The sequence below is a fragment of the Leiobunum rupestre genome, chromosome 5 (genome assembly GCF_980474605.1).
Source record: "Leiobunum rupestre chromosome 5, qqLeiRupe1.1.hap1, whole genome shotgun sequence".
Classification (NCBI taxonomy): domain Eukaryota; kingdom Metazoa; phylum Arthropoda; class Arachnida; order Opiliones; family Sclerosomatidae; genus Leiobunum; species Leiobunum rupestre.
The window spans coordinates 70,088,230-70,110,221 of record NC_143388.1 but is presented as its reverse complement, the minus strand read 5'-3'; the positions used below and the strand labels follow the sequence as shown (position 1 = coordinate 70,110,221).

The 21,992-nt window shown below is 32.6% G+C and overlaps 3 protein-coding genes across 3 annotated transcripts; 1 reads left to right on the top strand and 2 right to left on the bottom strand.

The window, feature by feature from the left end:
- Nucleotides 1–6,890: 6,890 nt before the first annotated feature.
- LOC149945758 (uncharacterized) lies at nucleotides 6,891–8,886 on the top strand. The gene is made up of 4 exons (XM_090175419.1): nucleotides 6,891–6,974; nucleotides 7,074–7,104; nucleotides 7,575–7,615; nucleotides 7,683–8,886. Exons 2-4 carry the CDS (start codon nucleotides 7,083–7,085, stop codon nucleotides 8,100–8,102), a joined length of 483 nt encoding a protein of 160 aa, XP_090031545.1. The 5' UTR covers nucleotides 6,891–6,974; nucleotides 7,074–7,082; the 3' UTR covers nucleotides 8,103–8,886.
- Nucleotides 8,887–13,184: 4,298 nt separating this feature from the next.
- On the bottom strand, nucleotides 13,185–14,858 carry LOC149945757 (allatostatin-A receptor-like). The gene is made up of 5 exons (XM_090176700.1): nucleotides 14,776–14,858; nucleotides 14,521–14,715; nucleotides 14,355–14,459; nucleotides 13,976–14,281; nucleotides 13,185–13,481 (listed from the first exon to the last, which is right to left on the bottom strand). Exons 2-5 carry the CDS (start codon nucleotides 14,713–14,715, stop codon nucleotides 13,185–13,187), a joined length of 903 nt encoding a protein of 300 aa, XP_090032826.1. The 5' UTR covers nucleotides 14,776–14,858.
- Nucleotides 14,859–16,651: 1,793 nt separating this feature from the next.
- On the bottom strand, nucleotides 16,652–17,869 carry LOC149945756 (allatostatin-A receptor-like). Its single transcript, XM_090174565.1, has 4 exons — nucleotides 17,675–17,869; nucleotides 17,505–17,609; nucleotides 17,127–17,432; nucleotides 16,652–17,017 (listed from the first exon to the last, which is right to left on the bottom strand). Exons 1-4 carry the CDS (start codon nucleotides 17,867–17,869, stop codon nucleotides 16,733–16,735), a joined length of 891 nt encoding a protein of 296 aa, XP_090030691.1. The 3' UTR covers nucleotides 16,652–16,732.
- Nucleotides 17,870–21,992: the final 4,123 nt, after the last annotated feature.

The window sequence follows — 21,992 nt, the reverse complement described above, 5'->3', positions numbered from 1 at the left end:
TCTAACATTTAAACCTTTATGCATCCTTTATACATTAAATTTAAATTAGCACAAATTTCACTACTAAGGTCCTTTTAATCAAGCCACGCGGTAGATTGAGAAGAACATTTGGCTACGCCTTGTTAGCTAAAATTAAATTAGTATTTACTGTTAATTCGGGACATCCGTACTTTAAAAAAGAAAACTTCAGGAAGATTAATGGAAATGTTCTTCAATAACATCTTTTTATTTTATTGTTGCACCCAAGCTGCCAATCGTGTTCATTGTGTAACATCCATTTAATTTCTTCATATTTTTATGAAATTGTTTTCACGTAGACACTAGGATCATCAAAGAATACGCGAGTAATAATCTTGTTCATTTTGAATAATAAACAAAACCCATAGAAAGTAAAAAGTAGACCTATTAAAGATAACGGCTTATTATACAAGAACCCTTTTGTATTTGCATTCATAAAAGACGCGTGACTTCCCTTAAACCCGTCCAGAAAGGGCAATGGAATAATTATTCTTTTTCTTGATTCTGGATTTTCTCCAAAATTAATTTCAGTTCTTTACGTTTTTTGATTTTGTTTAAACTCTCAGATTAGTCGCTACAATCGTTCACATTACCCCACTAGGTATTTCTTTTCATTCTTGACATACTTTTTGTTGACTGAGCATATCTCAGCACTCTCTCTGACCAAAGTAGCACAAATTTGCAGCTAGTGAAATAGTATGAACAAAATATACAGTGGCGTAACCAGAAATCCTTCAAGGGAGGGTTTGAAACTATGAAAAATACCTGAGAAGGGTTGAGAAGGGGGCAAAATTTTAGTACAGCCAAAAATACATTGAAGGGGGGATTTGGACACGGAAACCCTACGCTGATTTGCACGCCCTGACGTTGCAAACTTTTAAATAATTAGTTCAATATCTTAATATATTATTATTTTTACGTTATAGATTTTATATTAGCTATATCTTATATAGAGTAGTTAGCTTGTTCACCTCGCAGCGAGAGGAGCTGGGTTCAATCCCAGCTTGGGGCACTCCTTCTGCAGCTTGTGGCGCTAGGTGAAAAACCCAGAGCTACTCCTTCTGCGTTGAATTTGGAAGTTATGGTAATACTAAGCTGTTTTGGCTCGCTTGGTACCACCACCTTGACACACATTGTAACCCCGCCACCCGAATAAATGGTACTAAATGTCGCTAGCTGACCTGGGCCTAAGGTGATGCTTTGTGAAAAGATGGTAGTCACCTGACTTTGTGGAGAACTGCAGTGCCATCTATCCTAAGAAATACGAACTATTATTCATTTCATTTTGCTAATAACAGTTTAAATTTTTATCGATTCATATCAGTGGCGTAGCCAGAAATTCGTCAAGGGGTGGAGGGGGGGGGGGTCGAAGAACGTGAATGTTAAGAGGGAGTCGAGAAGGGGGTGGAAATTTAGTACAGTCGAAGGTAGGCCCAAGGGGGAATCTGGATCCGGAAACCCCCCCTTGTCTACGCCACTGATTCATATAAATTATCTAGTTATTATTATTAATTCAAACATCTTGTAATAGAAAGGTGGAAATTAATTAGCTGTCTGCAGTATCTGGAAGGATTTTTTTCTTTGCCGTCGCACGGCCAACTATGAACACGAGTTACCGAATCGAAGTTGGCTGTGAAATGGTAGTCAAGAGATTTTGTTTTCTGATTTTAACAAGTTGGCTAAGACAAATTTACTTTATAGTTTTGCCTATTATCGTAGCTGATTTATTACTATTATTATTATTGCATTACTAATTGTATAATTGCTAAATATTTGTTGTTTTTTCAATATTTGGATAATTATTGACGCGATATTGATTGTATGTCTATAACAACTTAATAATCCTTTAAGGGGCCTCTCTTGAGTTGTACCTGTTTATTGTAATTTTAAATTTATTTTAAACCATGTGAAGTAAATAATAATTATATTAACTTACTTGTCTATTGTAATTAAATTAATTTGAAAAGAGCAGTTTAGGAATTATTTGAGCAACAGAATTATCTTTCACTAAATGACGATACACTTACGATTGCTAGTCCCAAGTCCATTGAAGTTCTTAAAGCATAATTTTCAAACGAGATGCACATTTTAACAATTAATATTAATTGGTTTTGCCTTGAATCGTAAACAAATTTCGGTCGGCGAGGAGAAGGTTATTTATGCGACACTAATTTAATTAATAATTATTATTGCTCGTATTTGCTCTCGCTTCGAGGTAACGCTCAACCGGTCGATGTTAATTAAATACTAGAAATTAATAATTATAATTTAAACATCAGATCCATTTGGTAAATGGTTTTCAATACCTCGTTTATAACAATCCAATCCTTCATTAGCGCAAGTTTTAAGCCCACATCTTCAAGCTAGTTTTGCAAAGATGCATTGATAAAAGAATCTTTGACTTGTTCGAAATTGAGGGTTATTGGGTTTGAAAAGCTTTATATCAGTCGCCTTTGGAAACCTATCGAGCTACAAGTGGACTTTGGAGCGCCCATTAGAAACTATTGTTTGATTTTCAAACAGGTATTTTAAATTAAAGAACACACTTGACGAAGAAAAACTCATTGACTTAATTCGCATCTAAACGGAAATGAAGGAAAATCAGGAAACTTAATCTTATTTAGTTATTTTAATTTTAATTGGGAAAAATTTTACACTGGTTTTATGAATTAGTAATTTTTTTTCCAAAAAATTAAACGTAATTTTATTCAAAAGATCTGCATGGTATTAAAATAACTTAAAACAATTATTTTGTCAGCTCGCGAGAAAAAAATTGATAAATATTTGAGTTTCGCCAAAGCTGCTTATATTTACGAAATATCAGTTCTTATGAATAAAATATAAATTTATTTATTGGTTAGTTCGTTATTTTTCACTAGCAACAGCTATTCAATTCTTTAAGTAAATTTAACAAAACCATATGGTTACCCGCAAGTCCCGCATGGTTAAGCTGATAAATCTACTAATTAAATTGATTATATTTTAATCATTTGAAAATTTTACGGACTGCGGCAGCTGAGACCTAACCAAAATAGCCTCGAACCCCGCCTTTTAAACATTTTAAAAGCAAACGAAATATGAGTTTTTATAATTTTAAAAATTAAATTATATTAATATCATATTTAATATCATAATATTAATGGTATAATTTTGAATTGCAAATAAATATTAAAATTCAAATAAATAATTAAGAAATTATAGTAAAATTACATTTATATTTAGAGTAAAATTACATTTATATTTATAATAAAATTACATTTATATTTATAATAAAATTACATTTATATTTATAGTAAAATTATATTTATATTTATATTAAAATTATATTTATATTTATATTAAAATTATATTTATATTTATATTAAAATTATATTTATATTTATATTAAAATTATATTTATATTTATATTAAAATTATATTTATATTTATATTAAAATTATATTTATATTTATATTAAAATTATATTTATATTTATATTAAAATTATATTTATATTAAAATTATATTTATATTAAAATTATATTTATATTTATATTAAAATTATATTTATATTTATATTAAAAATAATTTTAAAATTACAATGATTTATCAGTATCTTTTATGTATTATATATTGTATATTATGTTATAGTTAGGTAATTAAAATTATATTTATATTAAAATTATATTTATATTTATATTAAAATTATATTTATATTTATATTAAAATTATATTTATATTTATATTAAAATTATATTTATATTTATATTAAAATTATATTTATATTTATATTAAAATTATATTTATATTTATATTAAAATTATATTTATATTTATATTAAAATTATATTTATATTTATATTAAAATTATATTTATATTTATATTAAAATTATATTTATATTTATATTAAAATTATATTTATATTTATATTAAAATTATATTTATATTTATATTAAAATTATATTTATATTTATATTAAAATTATATTTATATTTATATTAAAATTATATTTATATTTATATTAAAATTATATTTATATTTATATTAAAATTATATTTATATTTATATTAAAATTATATTTATATTTATATTAAAATTATATTTATATTTATATTAAAATTATATTTATATTTATATTAAAATTATATTTATATTTATATTAAAATTATATTTATATTTATATTAAAATTATATTTATATTTATATTAAAATTATATTTATATTAAAATTATATTTATATTTATATTAAAATTATATTTATATTTATATTAAAATTATATTTATATTTATATTAAAATTATATTTATATTTATATTAAAATTATATTTATATTTATATTAAAAATAATTTTAAAATTACAATGATTTATCAGTATCTTTTATGTGTTATATATTGTATATTATGTTATAGTTAGGTAATTATTAAATTATATTAAATTAATAAATTATCAATGATTAATCAAATTAAAAATATTCTTAAAAGGTGAATTAAAAGAAATTCACCAAATGAAGTATTTTGGGATTTTAAATATTAAAAATTTCTATTTTTATTTTAAATATTAATGTTATAAATTATTTATATTTTAGTCGCGCATAAAAAATGAATTCCTTGATCATAATTGTTTTTTCCCGGGTTTAACCCAAATTCTCTTTAGCTGTCGCGTCTCAATCCAGCACGATTCGCTAAGGTTACCAAACTGCCCAAGAAAAAGCAGGACTTTTCGATAATAGTTGTTAGAGTTGGTCAATTTGAAGCTTAACTACTATTTAACGAAGTCTTGAAAGGGCCCTCATTTTATTATTATTATTCTTTTTGCCTCTTAGCCCACATTTATGTTTATTTGCTCAATAAGATTTTTCCATAAAAAGTGGGCTTTCCGCTGAATTTGACTGATGCTAAAGTTCTTTTCCCTATTTTTCCACAACTTTTCCGTCGTGACTATTTCATATTCATTTTGGCGCGCATCCCCCATTAGCGCAAACGGATAAAACGGAAAGAATGTACAATTTTTGTTTGATAAAAAGAAATACTTTTATCTCTTCATGGACGATTTTCAACTTTCACTGGCAACGTCCCGTTCGCACTGCAATTGTCGAATGTTACACCGGAAAATTTACTACCCTAATTGTGAAAGAAATTTTCGCAATAAATTTTAAATATAAATCATTATTATTAATATTAAAAATCTTAATAATTATTAATAATATTAAAAATCTTAATAAGTATTATTAATATTAAAAATATAATTAATTTTAATTTTATTTAATATTAAACAATTTATTATTATTAATATTAAAAATATAATTAATTTTAATTTTATTTAATATTAAACAATTTATTATTATTAATATTAAAATGAATAATATGAATATTTAAAATGAAAATGAAAAATATGAATATTTAAAATGAAAATTTTAATATAGAAATATAAATAACTATTATTAACATAAAAATATAAAAATTAATATTAATATTAAAAATATAAATAGCTCATATTAAAATTAAAATATAAATAATTAATATTCATACTCAGAATATAAACAATGAATATTATTATTAAAATATAAACAATTAATACTTTTACTAAAAATATAAACCATTAATACTAATACTCAAAATAAAAATAAATAATATCAATAATAAAAATATATATAAGCAATTAATATTAATAATGAAAATGTTAACAATTAATATTAATAATGAAAATGTTAACAATTAATATTTATAATGAAAATGTTAACAATTAATATTAATAATGAAAATGTTAACAATTAATATTAAAATTTAAATAAACACGTTTATAAACGCTACACATGGAAATACTCTAAATCACAGCGTATTGAAGTCGAAACAATTTAGCCTCAGGTAGATTATTTTTACCAGTGAACTGAACAAAGGGTGCTTGATCAATTAGAACTGCGTTTAATCTTTCATATTTTCATGCATTATCATTCCTTTAATAAGAAAACGGAAATACATAATAAAGGCCAATAAACTATGCGTAAAAATAAACTTCATGCAAAACTTTGTAATTCTTTCGATTTATGTTTAAAAAAATATTTTTTTCGTTTTTCCAGGATTTTTTAATGTTCTATACATTTATATCATTTCCTATAGTTCACCATAGACGAAGATGAGTTCACCAAGTATTTTGTAACCCTAACAATAATTTTAAAAGATAATATGGCTAGGTTTTGAACCTCAAATCAAGTGTTCTATAACGTACAAGTTACAGAGGGGCTGACTACTCCAAGTATTCGCTATTCGAATCTGTAGCTTTGACTTTATTAAAGTGATTACGTATCTGATAACGTATTTCGAATAACAAACCAATTTTATGAAAGAAGTGAGTTACCTATCAAAATACCCTTTCAATTTTAAGGTAATTCTCTCTTTAAGAACGGCGTGACTTTATGATACATTACATTACCCACTCTTAATAAGGTTCCAGGTATTTACGAAGATTGCGACTGATTACTGACATGTGGTCCAACAAATAGCAAGTTCCATCGCGGAGGATGAGAGTGAGCGAGACTCGCTTTTCCGGAGGTCATCCGGATTCACCCGCGCGTGGATTGACACACTTCCAGGCCGGGGATGAGGTCACGAAGCTTTCCGGGCATCTCACCCTTCAACTTTTAAGCCCCCCCGCGTCCGTTTTCTTTCTCTCCGGCTCCCATCACTTCTTTGACCCTTTCCAAAAAACCCCTTCGAAGATGCACTAGCCCCCCCTCTGATTCCCGGTTCCTCTTTGTACGTACAATACCCGGTCCTGCCGCTCCACCCCCGATTTCCACCACTCTCTCTCTCTCTCGCGTCCATTATTTTACGTAACCTCGAAAAAGGGCCAAAGAAGATGAAACGAGAAGATGAGTATAAAAAGGAAGATGCGGAATGAAAAATTACTCAGTTTCGAACGTGCCAACATCCCAACATCAAATCGGATTTTCGCTCCTTTAGCTCCGTTCCCGCCAAGAGGTAGTTCTCAGCTTTTGGATTATCGCTTTCTGTCTCTCGTTTTGGATATTTCTCTCATCGTTAATAATTTTTTTCCTTTTTATATTTCGCCCAACGCAGAAATTCACGATGAAGTACTTCGTTTTAGCTGGTAAGATATTTTCGTTTCGCTTTTTCACAGTCAGTCTAACCAATTTTTCCAATTTGTTTAACGTATTAATTTTTAGTTAAATTTTCGCTATTTAATGTTAAATAATCTGCCTGAATGAACTTTATTTTAGACTAGTACTAACTTCAAAATGATCATTATAGTCAAATAGTTTCTACAAAAATAAATTATTTTATGTCGGTTTGAATAATATTAATTTATCACAGAAACGTTTGACGAAAACTTTCAGATAAAAATTCGACTGTCAGTTCTACGTTACTATTTAGCTAGTTAGTCAAACGCTTACATAGGTTTCTATTGAATTATAATAAGTTAATTTTACTACCTTGCTGGGCAGTAGATTTCATCTTGGCATTAATAACATTAGTTTTTCACAACTCAATCGTTTTACGGTTATACCATTTTCGTAACGACAAAACAAGAGTTTAATTTTATTATATAATGTTTTATAGTTTTCGCCTGCATGACCACATTGGCCATGGCATCACCTAGGGTAAGCTACCGTAGACAATTAGAGACCCGGATGATTGTAGATATTAAAATAATTTCATTACGCACAGTCGAAAAGGCAAGCGTATCAACTTCCTGACGGAGCCGAGCTGATCGTAGGAAACATCCAACAAACATTCACTTGCCCGCAGAACGCCTACACCGGTTACTACGCCGATGTGGCCAACAACTGCCAAATCTTCCACGTTTGCCACCCAGTCACTCACGCTGACGGACAACAAGAGACGCTCCAATGGAGCTTCTTCTGCGGCAACCAAACCATCTTCAACCAACTGACGCTGACTTGCGGCTTCCCCGAGGAATCGATTCCCTGCAACCAAGCGCCCGACTTCTACTACGTCAACCAGAACATCGGACAACCTGACGCCCTCTTCTTGACCGACGATGACGTCACCCGGGGCAACCAGGTCATCGAAGCCGCGTACGGAACCAGGACCGCCAGAAGGAGCCAAGCCACAGGACGCAAATAAGCCAACGGAATTAGGATTGACCGAAATCGGACACATCAACGCTTCGTGGACGAAGTTCGCAATCATTCGACGCTGAGGGAGAGCCTTTGTCCCGCCATCTGTCGACGGTGACACGAATTAAATCCTAATATTCTCTTTCCGGTATCCGGGGATGACGCCTTTTTTCGACTACTTCCGCCAAATTATCTTTCTACGAAAATACATCCGGGTAATCGGGACTCAATCTGGAGGAGACTTTACCAGAAATACTTTCATTCTACTTCCGAGGGTTACCAATAGGTGTCGCTTGTAAAATACTAATACATCGAATATTTTTCTAATCATAATTTTAAATGTGATTGTTGTAATTATGTCGGGGGTTTGTTAATATTAACTGTAAAATATTTCGTACGCGATACGCGCCTTGTATTTACACGTAATCGTTACTAGCGCTCGTAAGTCAGCGATTCGTTACTCATTATAGGTATCTCATCAGCCGCTTCGCTCGCTTCATCATAATTTTGTCGGGCGTTTGTTTTTCAAAACGGGCTTCAGCGCTTCGCGGTCCACTTTCGTGACTTTTTCGTATATTTTGTTTCAGTTGTCCTTCAGTCCGTTTCTTTGGCCCTTTCGCTGGCGGACGCGCGCTGAGCGGAATCAAGTCTCCGTTTTATTGTTACAATCTCGGTTTGAAGTTCCGACTTCACCGCGAGTCACTTTAACGAAAATGTTCTGTACATATTATATTAAATATTTTATTATAGTTGTTTGTTGGAATAATAAAGGATGCAAGTTTAAAAAAACACTATTTCTTTATTTATTTTTATCATAAAATAAAGTTTGCTTCGATCTGTCTTAATGATTACCATCGCATTTGGTAATAGCAGAAGCTTATCTCTTACAAGAGCGAGAGAGTGTTCATCTACTTATCCTGCTGAAGTCAATCGCTTGAAGTTTCAATAATATAGCAAATTTAAAGTTTCAATAATATAGCAAATTTAAAGTTTCAATAATATAGCAAATTTAAAGTTTCAATAATATAGCAAATTTAAAGTTTCAATAATATAGCAAATTTAAAGTTTCAATAATATAGCAAATTTAAAGTTTCAATAATATAGCAAATTTAAAGTTTCAATAATATAGCAAATTTAAAGTTTCAATAATATAGCAAATTTAAAGTTTCAATAATATAGCAAATTTAAAGTTTCAATAATATAGCAAATTTAAAGTTTCAATAATATAGCAAATTTAAAGTTTCAATAATATAGCAAATTTAAAGTTTCAATAATATAGCAAATTTAAAGTTTCAATAATATAGCAAATTTAAAGTTTCAATAATATAGCAAATTTAAAGTTTCAATAATATAGCAAATTTAAAGTTTCAATAATATAGCAAATTTAAAGTTTCAATAATATAGCAAATTTAAAGTTTCAATAATATAGCAAATTTAAAGTTTCAATAATATAGCAAATTTAAAGTTTCAATAATATAGCAAATTTAAAGTTTCAATAATATAGCAAATTTAAAGTTTCAATAATATAGCAAATTTAAAGTTTCAATAATATAGCAAATTTAAAGTTTCAATAATATAGCAAATTTAAAGTTTCAATAATATAGCAAATTTAAAGTTTCAATAATATAGCAAATTTAAAGTTTCAATAATATAGCAAATTTAAAGTTTCAATAATATAGCAAATTTAAAGTTTCAATAATATAGCAAATTTAAAGTTTCAATAATATAGCAAATTTAAAGTTTCAATAATATAGCAAATTTAAAGTTTCAATAATATAGCAAATTTAAAGTTTCAATAATATAGCAAATTTAAAGTTTCAATAATATAGCAAATTTAAAGTTTCAAATTTGAAATCAACATAATATAACAAAATTGAAATCTAAATAATATTCCAAATTTGGAATCTACATAATATAAAAAATTTGGAATCTACATAATATACCAAATTTTAAGTTTAAATAATATAAAAAAATTTAAATCTACATAATATAAAAAATTTAAAATCCAAATAATACAACCAATTTGAAATCTACATAATATAAAAAAAATTAAAGTCTATATAATATAACCAATTTTAAATCTACATAATATACCAAATTTGAAGTCTAAATAATATAACAAATTTAAAGTCCAAACAATATAACAAATTTGAAATCTACATAATATAAAAAATTAAAGTCTATATAATATACCCAATTTGAAATGTAAATAAAATAACTAATTTAAAGTTCAAATAATATAACAAATTGGAAATCTACATAATATTAAAAATTTCAAGTCTAAATAATATACCAAATTTGAAATCTAAATAACATAAGAAATTTAAAGTCCAAATAATATAAAAAAAATGAAATCTACATAACATAAAAAATTTAAAGTCTATATAATATACTAAATTAAAGTCTATATAATATACCAAATTTAAAATCTACATAATTTACCAAATTTGAAGTCTTAATAATATAACAAATTTGGAATTTGAATGCTACGCATTATAAAGTGTCGTTACAATATAATCAAATTGAAATTATTTTTAATTTTTTGTCTTAACCTGGGTGTAACTGGACTCGCTTAGCGAATAACGGATTCAAATCAAACGAAAATCATTGAAACTTTTATTTTATTTCGTCCAACCCGAAGTTAATAACTGCGTGAGAGAAGTGTTCATCAGCCCATCCTGCTAATCTTATTCGCTTGAAGCATGTACATTCCCGCTGATTTTTCAAAATGCCTTTTGGAAGATAAAGTAGTGCTGGGCAAAATTCATCAAACCACGAGTTTTTAAAATTATTACTGAGAGGGAAATGGTTTATTAATTAGTATTTAATCCTATGGAATGCAATTATAATATTTTACATCTCCCTTAAGAGGTATATTTAAACTTTCTGGTTAAAGCAATTAGAACCGAGCAAGTACTTTAATGCAAACACTTTAAAAATGAGATCACACTTTGTATTTACAACTTTTTGGGTTTATATTAATACGCTACCTGTATATTATTAAATATTATTACAGAATGTGCATTCACCTAAGATAGAAATGTGGTAAATTGTCTCTATCGTCAATTGTACTTAAAATCACAAAATTTTAAAATCTAAGGCTTAGGAGGTAATATTTGCTCCGGGTAGAGGTGGGAACCTGTAGTCAAAATAACGGGTAACTCAGAAAAAACCCAAAAACCCGCGAGTGCGCCAGGAAAATTTTGCGCTGGGTATTTGATCTACGGACATTTGGAATGTTATTGTTAATTTTTTTAGCCATGGAGAAGTATGAGATCAATAAGATAATATCATATACACATATTTTATACAGGATGTCTGAATTTGCTTGGCCTGTACATTTTTCTCAAAAACTATTTCACTTAGAATTTTGACATTTTCAGGGAAAGTATACTAGAGAGCCAAAGCTTTAGTTTGTAAATTTCAGAGATATTGGAACATTTTTCATGGTTTAAAAGAAAGATTTCCGGTAGGTGGTAGAGGAAAAGTTTCAATGATAAACAACTTAAATTAATAACCACCGAAGAAATAGGTTTCAAAGTTACTTTCAATTATAAACTTGTAGAGCATACTCTAAAACATAAAATAAAATTTTATCTGTGAAAATTGGCCTATTTGTCACTAAGATACGAGGTCATGATGAGAAACAAGTTGGTAGGAGGAGGCAACACATTTTGAATCAGCATTGTTTAGATACCTCGAAAGAGTTGTACTTGTGTTTACTATTGAATAAACAAAACATCTCTTTGCTGCGTATTTTAGAAGCTCGTTATGAGCGATTGTAACGGGTGGGACAATTCAGTCCGCTCGTCCATTTGATTAATCAGGGGCGAGATATGTGTTACGGCCACGCCAACGGGGGGATACTTGGGGATAAGGTTCGGACACCCGTGGCGGAAGTATGACAATCACCCGTTGGGGGATTAGTGGTCGTCCTCACACGGCCATCCACAAACTCGGCCTCCCGTACGCCTGGGATTACAGGAGTGAGCCACTACTTCCGGCGGGTACAAGACATATTTGATAAAATGTATACGGTATACCTACTAGTGTCTAAAATGGTTCTAAAATTTTTTATGCTTGCAGCAAAGGTTCGGTTTCGATTCCGTATAAAAAAACGGGGAAAGCTTATATCAAAATATACCATTTGGAGTTAAATGGTTATTTGAAATTATATAACTGCCCCCGCAATTACTACTAGAAATTTTTTAAACACTGAATACTCCCTCGAACTTGGTAAACACTTTGTTCTCGATAAACAATAAAAGACCCTGTCTTCTCTCTACGCAGTGAAAAGGATATCTCTGAATGAAATATTTCCGGCTCGTTGGTCATCAGATTCGCCTGGCTAGCCAAAGAAGCCAACAGCAATCTATACCCTACTCAAAACCAGTCAACTAGGTTCGATATTCAATTTTCAAAGGCAATTTTTTCTTATCGCTGGTTTAATTGTTTGAGAGTTTCGACGTAAATAATATCAGTTAGATCTAAGGGTTGGTTTCCACTAGCTCACGCAAAGACGAAGAAAAATACATAATTACGGGCGCTAGTAGAAAATATAAGTCACTCATGACTTGGCCCTTAACCAAATGCTGTAACTATACCGTAAGATAACAATAAAAACTTGAAACTTGAACTTGAACTAATCTTAACACAAGTTTTTCGCGTCGACGCTATCACCATCGCGACGTTTTTGCCTATTTGAATTGGAAAGGCAGCCCTTACATGTATTAAAATATATATATTTCAGGAACATATTAAGAGTAGTTTGCACGTCCGTCCTCGGTTTATCAATACTTAATAATAAATCTCTAAATGTGGTTTAAGGTCATTGACATATCCGTTATGTACATGGTGGCAAGAACCTTTTAAAGAACAAAATTCTTCAGAGAGCATTGTACTTCCTGTCGCTGGCATACTCTCGAAAGACCGAAATAATACAAGTTTATAAGTTTATTAGTTGGGTCCCTGCTGACTATATTTCCAAATTCAGAAGTACTTTTTAGGATAATTAATTGTGATCATGGCATAATAAAGCTAGTGGAGCAACAGGTACAAAATGAAGCTGTTTAGTAGTATAAGAAGTAGCCTATTCAGATGATATCGTTAGAATCTTTCGAGGTTGTGTTAGCATCGGTGGTGGGTCTAGGTCTCTAGGATCATTTTCCGGTTGAGCTCGCACGTCATCACTGCGAGATCTAAAGCTTCGCTGGGAACTGCGACAGAGAGCTCTACGAAACGCATTCCGGAAGTTTTCGCTGAGGAAGGCGTACAGAATCGGATTAACGCAAGAGTTGAAGTAGGCGAGAACGTGAGCGATGATCCGAAGAATCAGCTTAAATTCATTTATTTCGTAAGCTTGGAGACTCCTCAGCAAAGCGATAATCTGTTCATAGGGAAAGACATCGAATTAGGAAATTTACGCAACAGGATTTAGTGATATCATAAGTAACAAAATAAGAATTAGTATGACACTTTTTAATGATAGTATGTTACACCGTTAAACGTATAAATAATAACGTGTCAAAGGACTGACAGCTCTCCGCTAGTCGTTACTAGTCTTGGGAACCGTATGCCAAGGCTTAATCGAAAGAAATAATAATACATACGATGAATTGATAGAAAGGTTAAACCACCACCGAAACCGTATAGGGATAACTTATAGGACTATAGTTTGTACCCAAAAAAGTACGTCTACAGTTCTACAAACTTCCGTTACACGACTTTCAGTGGGCGCTTAATCTGTGTAATGAATGGAAACATCGAACTGAATTATATTAAAATTCACCATTTGAGGGAGTTTCTTAACATAAACGGTGATATTTCTTTGGCATACTTATGGTTGTTATGCTACTTAAGGTGATAAGAAAATCATGATACCTGTAGCGGGAGCCAACATATGGCAAAAATTACCACAACGACGACGACCAGTTTAGTGACCTTCTTCTTGGATCGGACGCTTTCATCACTGCGTTGGCCACCGGGAGCGGCGCCGAACCAGAGCCTCTTCAACATGAGCACGTAGAGAACGAAGATGAGTGACAACGGAATGACGTACGATGAAAAAAAGAGCAAAATTTGGAAATGGGAGACTTGGTAGCCCTGCTCCCACAAGAAAACGCACTTTGGGTAATCGCTCTGTTCGGAGGTTTCTCCATTATCCACCAATACGGGAATAAAGCTAACCTGCGCCAACAGTCAAGCGTCAAAAGAATGTAATGAGCAGCTGAAGTAAGAAATATAACGAAGAAACACGTACCACAATGACGGCCCAAGTGCAACTGATGGACAGGTAGGCGTTCCTTTTGGTTCTAATGGACAAGGAAGCGATTGGGTGTACTACAGCTAAAAAACGATCCAGTGACTGAAGTAAAAGAAATTAAAAAGCAAAAATCAATTTGTTATTTTGAATAATAGTTTCATACCATGAGCGCTAAGGTGTAAATGGAGACGGAGGCGCTAACGAAGATCAGATACATGAACATTCGACACCAAACGTCACCGAACGCCCAATAGTTAGGCTGGGCGTATTCCCAAGCAGTGAACGGAGCGCAGATGACGACAAAGATGAGATCAGCCACTGCCAAGTTAAAGATAAGGATGTTCGTCGTCGATCGCATCTGCTCCAAAATCACTCTCTTGAGCCATTTCACTTAAAGTTGAAGAATTTAAACATTTACCCGCTCGTTGCAAAGTATGACGACCACTACCAGGATGTTTCCAAAGAGTCCTACGACGACTATCAATCCGAATAGGACGGGTACCATAGATACCACCAAAGTTTCCAAAGCTTGATCTGAAGAGTTATTGATTTTCATTTTGGACATACAAGTTCCATTGAAGCACACGCTAGTGTCGTTCAAGAAATTCCTAGTGTTGAGAGACATACTGAAACCATTCACGTCCTTTTAGACGTCAATCTGATGTAGCAAATGTGTTTCTAATCGCGAATAAAACGAAAAGAATTTTCCCGGGAGACTAATAATCCAGGCCAGTCGTTTCCTGTACTCTTACTTTTAAATTTCAAATGTTAGTTCCTTTAAAATGAAAAATTATTTCAATCCTTTCGCAATTTAATTTAGCATGCTACATATTTGTTTTGTGGAAAATGTAACGTTTAGTTGTGTGTGCATGGATTCAGTGCGGTAGTGATGAGGTTGGCTGCACTAGTTGTTCTAAATGGACAATATAGAATGGCAATTTTTATCTACTACTATGGAATTTCGAGCAAAAATCTTGATTTTTTCTACATTACGGTAACTGCAGTCTTTATTGCGTTGCAAATATAGTTATTACGTAATAATTACGATATGAGAAAATAAACGATAAATGTTCTCTTAGCCTTTTGTCTTTTCTGGCGTATTAATGTGTAAATGTGTAAACCCATTAGTAAACTAAATTCTAAAAACGTTACATCTGGAACAACTTATACAATAAGAAGGTAATCCCTTTCACAGCTCGGGAGAGTGGGAGAGTAGACGACGGAACAGACAACCTGTGAGTCTTCACAAATTAGGGGGAAGGGAAATTTATTCCACTTTTAAGAATTTTATACTGGTTTTATTTCCTAAATCAATTTCGTTTCGTCATTTTGAAAGTTTATTCACGTTACGAAAATAGACGCTTAAATAAACCCCTGTCTGACTGTTTTGCCCCCTCCCGGGTTGAAAAATGCTGCCAGATCTATGCATAGAAAATTCTCAGCTTTGGCAGTATAAACAGAAACCATAGACCAATCAGTTATATGTCCAGTCGCAGCCACACAAACTCTATAAACGGCTAAGAATGATCTTTTATTTAGGGGACTTTTCCTTTGTATTTCATTGAAGAAAAATTTTGCGTTGCTAAATAATTATTAAGCTGTTTTTAAAATTTAAATTAATTTATATTTTCACATAATTACGTCATTTTTATCTTCTTCGAATCCGGATAAAATGAATAGGGTAAGGACACGGAGATCGTCATAGGATTCAGATTTCAATTAAACTAAATAATTCTAGTAATGTTCTTTCTCTAACTTCTTATCGCTTGATTGTTGTGTACTTTACGGGTTAATATAAACATTGATATACTTTGATTCGTTCCACTTGAAGGAAGTAGCGGACACTTGAGGCAGAAATTTTGAAAAAAAAACGCCTTCTTACAGTCACCCTAGCAAACTACTGTATGAAGTGAGAAACCGATATAATTTTGGTTTAAAAATAATCTATTTACGTGGGCAACATTCACTTTAAACACATACAAAATCCCTTTGATTTATAAAATAAAAAAATACAAGGAAATAGTATTGTACTTGCTGAAACTATATTAAGGTGCAAATAAAATGTACCGCCTACTAATAATCGACTATGATAGCGATTTTGCCGGTCATGGATTAAGAAATAGAGTCTATAGAACTATTTTATAAAGACAGAATTAATGGTAAAATATTATATTCCTTTTGGGTACACAATTGCGATCGTCACATAAAACTGCAAGGTGAAACGGGTACAAATAATTTTTTATTATGAAGCAAATTTAGAAGTTTTAATTACTAAAATATTTCAACAACTCTTATTTTGTTTTGGTTTCTAGCGAAGGATTTGGAGGATTTGATGTTTAAAAATTTGGCGTTTTATTGTTCCAGAAACGATCTCCTCACAGGACATCAATGGAATCTTTCGAGATTTTGCTAACATCATAGCTTGTTCCCGTATTTGTTTCTTGTTGACTTCGCGCCTCATCACTGCGAGATATAAATGTCTGCGTGGAACTGCGACAGAGAACTTTACGAAAGGCTTTCCGGAAGTTTTCGCTGAGGAAGGCGTACAGAATCGGATTAACGCACGAATTGAAGTAGGCGAGAACGTGGGCGACGATCCGAAGAATCAGTTTAAAATCATTTATTTCGTAGGCGTTGAGACTCCCCAGCAAAGCGATTATCTGTTCATCGTGGCGGTCATCGAAGAAGAATAAGAGGTTAATTTAGGGATATGGGTGAATTTAATTTCGTCTGAACGGAGTGGATTTATAGAAAAGGAAAATATTCTACCTGTAGCGGGCACCAGCAGGTGGAGAAGATGACCACAATCACGACGACCAGTTTAGTGACCTTCTTCTTATATCTGACGTTCTCGGCGCTGCTTTGGCCACCGGGAGCGACTCCGAACCAGAGCGTCTTCAACATGAGCAGGTAGAGAACGAAGATGACAGTCAACGGGATGACGTACGATGCCAAGAAAAGTGAAACTTGGAAAGTGGCGTAGTTGTACCCCTTCGTTGACAAGAAAACGCACTTTGCGTATTTGCTCTCTTCGGAAATTACTCCGTGAACAACCAGCACGGGAATGAAAATGATCTGTTTCAACGATATCACAAAGAAGTTATTGAAGTACTGCTGAGTGTGATTTGATGATGAAATGATGCATACCAAAATGACGACCCAAATGCAACTGATGGCCACATAGGCGTTCTTATTGGTTCTAATGGACTTGGAAGAGATAGGTTGTACAACCGCTAAAAAACGATCCAAAGACTAAAAGAACAAAAAGTTACTGCAAAAAATAAATACATATTATGATTTTAAATACCACTTCATACCATGAGTGCTAAGGTGTATATGGAGACGCAGGCGCTTACGTAGACCAGGTACAGGAACATTCGACACCAAACGTCCCCAAACTGCCAATTGCTGGGCTGACCGTATTCCCAAGCAGTGAACGGAGCGCAGATGACGACAAATATGAGGTCAGCCACTGCCAAGTTTAAGATCAGGATGTTCGTCGTTGATCGCATCTATTCCGGAAACACCGTCTCTTTAAACCATGTTGCCGAAGTTTTAAGGAATTAATAGATTACCCGCTGGTTGCAAAGGATGGCTATCACTACCAGAGCGTTTCCGAAGAGTCCCACGATGACTATCAAACCGAATAGAACAGGAACCACGATGGCCACCTTCTTCTCCAATGCTTGATCCGGCGAGCTATCGTCTATCTCTCTGGGCATTCCGTTCAGACACAAGCTAGTGCCGTTCAGACACACGCTAGTGCCGTTAAAATACATGCTAGTGTCATTGAAGTATATGCTAGTGCCATTGAAGTATATGCTAGTTTCGTTAGACATACTCGAACCGTTTATGTCTGTGAGGGTGCGCGACTGAAATCTTATGTAAAAATGTCACCTTGATCGCGAGTAAATAGAAAATTTATTTCCTGGGAGGCTCGAGAGCCCATCCAGGCATTTCCTGTTTACTCTGCCTTTTCTTTTTAATTTTCCAGTTCATTTAAAATGAAAAATGATTAAAATCAGGAAACATTTATCATGTAGTTAACCATCGTGAAGTAGTGGTGACGGCTTTGGCCACAAACTGAATTGGTAGGACAAAATAAAGTGATGAGCCTTAAAAAGTTGAAACCGGTATTTTGTTGGCAGGGTTGGCTGATTTAAATTGAATTATTTATATAAAAATTATTGATTTAAATTACATAATGTATTAAATGTCGCATTTATATTTAATTAAGATTTCATATAATTCAAGGTTAGCTAACTGATAAAAGTAAAATATCCGTTAATACAGGAAAAGAGCCAATTTGTTTTATTACAATTAAAAAATTCAATAAAATCAAAAACTCCGATTGAAATAAAAAAAAATCGATTGATTTGTTTTTTTATTAACAAAATTAAAAAAGTGCCAACCCTGAATCTTGGTGTATCTCGCTAAATTCTTAATTTTTGATTCATTGCAAAAATTACATCCTTTAATTCTTTATTCTGTTAGATTAGATAAACAAATGTTATGTTATCTCTTAGCTTCTTTTGTCTGATATCTTATTGATTAAATATGTAAATCCAGGAGTAACATAAATTTCAAAAATGCAAGATATTTAACAATTTGTTTAAGGTGAAGGATATTTCGTTCTGTTACTGCAGCTGTCTTTTCATAGCAGCGTTGTGTGTTTGAGCGTGCCGATTTCGTAGGCTCGTAGCAGACAGCATTGATGACGAAGGGGAGTTAATAAACTTAAGGTTAACCCTCCCATATAATGGTATATTGTGTAAATACGTTTCCTGATGAGTCTATTGATAATGAAGTATTACGAAGAGTTTGAAATGTGTTTTATAGTCGTTTTTTTAAGTTTTTACATACCATTGAATTTGTTTAAGAAACAGTTTAAACTATGAAAGTATTTGATTACGAAACAACCAATGTTTTTGTCCTTTTAGGAAATGAACAGGCTTTTCCAACTGTGACTAGAACCTTCTTTGAATGTTTCGGATAAGTCTGTCAATAATTAAAAGTCGCGCTCTTTGTGTGAAACTTTACCAAAAATGTCTGAAGAGTATGTATGGTCCTAAAGTTAACCGTTTTCAAGATATTGCTCCTTAAATATCAGTCCAAAAAACGTTAGAAATAGCGGAAAATTAATTTACAACGAAGAGTCAAATATTTCCTTAGCCTTTTGACTTTAATAATCAATTTATTACCTTTAAAATAAACAAACATTTAACGTTTATTTGATGAAAAACATTTTAATATGTTTAAGTGCTTAAATAAAAATACATAGATACAGGAGCTTTAGGGCTCGAGGCTTCTAAGTTGATTAAGAGCCTCGATCTGGAAAGCTCCTGTATTTATGTATTTTTATTTAAACACTTTTAAATTATAAAAGGTTTTAATAACTAAAAAAAATTCCATGTGTAGTTCTTCAATTTTTTAAACCCTGCATGTTATTTATTTATCAACTAGTACAGTATCGAATTAACGCACGATTTGAAGTTGGCGAAGATGTGAGTGCCGATTCGCCGAATTAGTTAAAAATAATTTATTTCGTTAGCTTGGAGACTCCCCAGCAAAGCGATGATCTTTTGCTAGTTGCGAACACCGAATTAAGGATTTTGTAGAAAAGAAAGAGATTAATTTATTGTTTTTGGAGTCGATTTATAAAAGAGGAAAACGTGCTACATGCAGTGGGCACCAACAGGCGGTGAAGATGACCACAACGACGACGATGACGACGACGACCAATTTAGGGACCTTCTTCTTGGATCGGACGCTCTCATCTCTGCGCTGGCTACCGCGAGACACTCCAAACCAGAGCCTCTTCAACATGAGCAGACAGAGAAGGAAGATGAGTGACAACGGGATGATGTACGATGACAAAAAGGGCGAAACTTGGAAAGCGGTGTAGTTCTATTCCCTTCGCTGACTAGAAAGCACACTTCGAGTAATTTTACTATGCAGATAGGTATTGAATTTCTCGGGGTGTCACCAATACGGGAATGAAGCTGATTTGTGTTGATCTTAATTTACAAAAAGAACAACGCATTGAACTGATGAAGTTATATAAGTTAATGAAGATAGGCCTAGCAGAATGACGGCCCAAATGCAACTGGTGGTCACGGAAGCGTTCCTATTGGTTCTAATGGACATGAAAGCTATTGGATGTATTAAAAAGGTATCAAACGGCAAAAAGAAATGAAAGTTAAGGATGTTCGTGGGTGATCGCATCTGTTCCGGAAACGCTATTGTCCACTTTGCAACGCAACTGACAGGCACAGGTTAGAGGAGGAAATGACCTGGGAAGCTAGTTCTGTTAGACTGTTATAGGCTGCTTTCCCCATTCAGTCGCCCTCTGCCAAATTGGGAGATTTCCAACATTTACTACCGAATTCAATGTAAAAATATCACCACCCAGCAATTTTTTCCCAGCGATAAAGTTTCGCTACTCATCGTGCCCGGAAACTTGCGTTGCACTTTACAGCAATTTAAACATTAACCTGTCGTCTGCTGAGGACAACGACCACTACCAGGGTGTTTCCGAAGAGTCCCATCACAACTATAGCCTTTGAGTTATCTTCCATTACGCTGCTAGTATCGTTAAAGCACATATTAGTACCATTCAAGCAAATGTTAGTGCCGTTCAAGAACGTGCTAATGTCATTCAAGTAGATGCTAGTGTTGCAGGCCCGTAGCCAGGGTTTTTCAATTGAGGGGGCCCAGCAAATTCCTAAGGGGCACCCTTTAAAATCAAATTTGTTTCTAAAGACCCATGAGGCTAAGACTACTTTAAAATGAGCTTAAGGGTCCACACGGGCCACACTGGTGTTTGGCATTGGAAAAAAAGTTTTTAATAAATATAAATTAAATTTATATAAAACGTAAATCAAAGTTTAATTTCCAATTATTTATTTCGCATTGAAAATGTACGACAGCCCAGTTTTCCCGTGACTTATTAACAGGGTTGCACATATATTTTCGGTGTGAAATAAATAATTTAGAATGAAAAAGGCATGGCAACCCTGTTAAAATTGCGTCTGCTTCACCATGTTCCAACGAAAGCTTCCGAAAACCGCAGCTTGAGCGAAATATTAATAACGCCAATTGAGGACCTTCTATTATCTTGGAGGAATAAAACAAGTATACAGGAGTTGCGGAGAGCTGCGAAATCGGTTACGTCAGTGACCGTGAACTCGCGCGAGACGGAGGGGTTCAAACGCGACTAGCGCCAACTGCATTCGGAATTTTGCAACTATTCTCATTTTATAGCATTGATTTCGCGTCGTCTGGTTTGTTTTATTCCTCCAAACAAATACGAGTCATTTTGGAAAAAGGCAAAAATAATTTAGAAATGTTTCTGCTACAGCTAAAACTTTCAACTTCAAATGGTGGAAGTGATACTAATATAGTAAAGCAAGGTACACGAAAGTAAATAATATAGTTTGGACAGTTCGACGTTACTAAATATAAAATCTGAATAGGCTATTTTTTATTGAATTTGTTTACTTACTTTGATATTCTTGTAAGGGCACAATGATCTTTGATTGGTCCGGACCCCCTCAGGGCCCCTCGCTGCTACATGCGTGTTGTGTTGTTAGACATACTCGAACCGCTTATGTTGTACGATTTCAACGTGATATT

Excerpts from the sequence above, each read along its gene's own strand:
- LOC149945756 (XM_090174565.1), bottom strand. The coding sequence starts at position 17,869 with ATGCGATCAACGACGAACATCCTGATCTTAAACTTGGCAGTGGCTGAC. Across the intron at positions 17,433-17,504 it reads GCATTTGGGTCGTCATTTTG|ATCATTTTCATTCCCGTGCT; the intron begins GTATGCATCATT and ends TCGTTGAAACAG. Across the intron at positions 17,018-17,126 it reads CCTGCTGGTGCCCGCTACAG|ATAATCGCTTTGCTGGGGAG; the intron begins GTAGAATATTTT and ends CACGATGAACAG.
- LOC149945757 (XM_090176700.1), bottom strand. The coding sequence starts at position 14,715 with ATGCGATCGACGACGAACATCCTTATCTTTAACTTGGCAGTGGCTGAT. Across the intron at positions 14,460-14,520 it reads TTTACACCTTAGCGCTCATG|TCACTGGATCGTTTTTTAGC; the intron begins GTATGAAACTAT and ends CTTTTACTTCAG. Across the intron at positions 13,482-13,975 it reads TATGTTGGCTCCCGCTACAG|ATTATCGCTTTGCTGAGGAG; the intron begins GTATCATGATTT and ends CCCTATGAACAG.
- LOC149945758 (XM_090175419.1), top strand. The coding sequence starts at position 7,083 with ATGAAGTACTTCGTTTTAGCTG. Across the intron at positions 7,105-7,574 it reads GAAGTACTTCGTTTTAGCTG|TTTTCGCCTGCATGACCACA; the intron begins GTAAGATATTTT and ends AATGTTTTATAG. Across the intron at positions 7,616-7,682 it reads TGGCCATGGCATCACCTAGG|TCGAAAAGGCAAGCGTATCA; the intron begins GTAAGCTACCGT and ends CATTACGCACAG.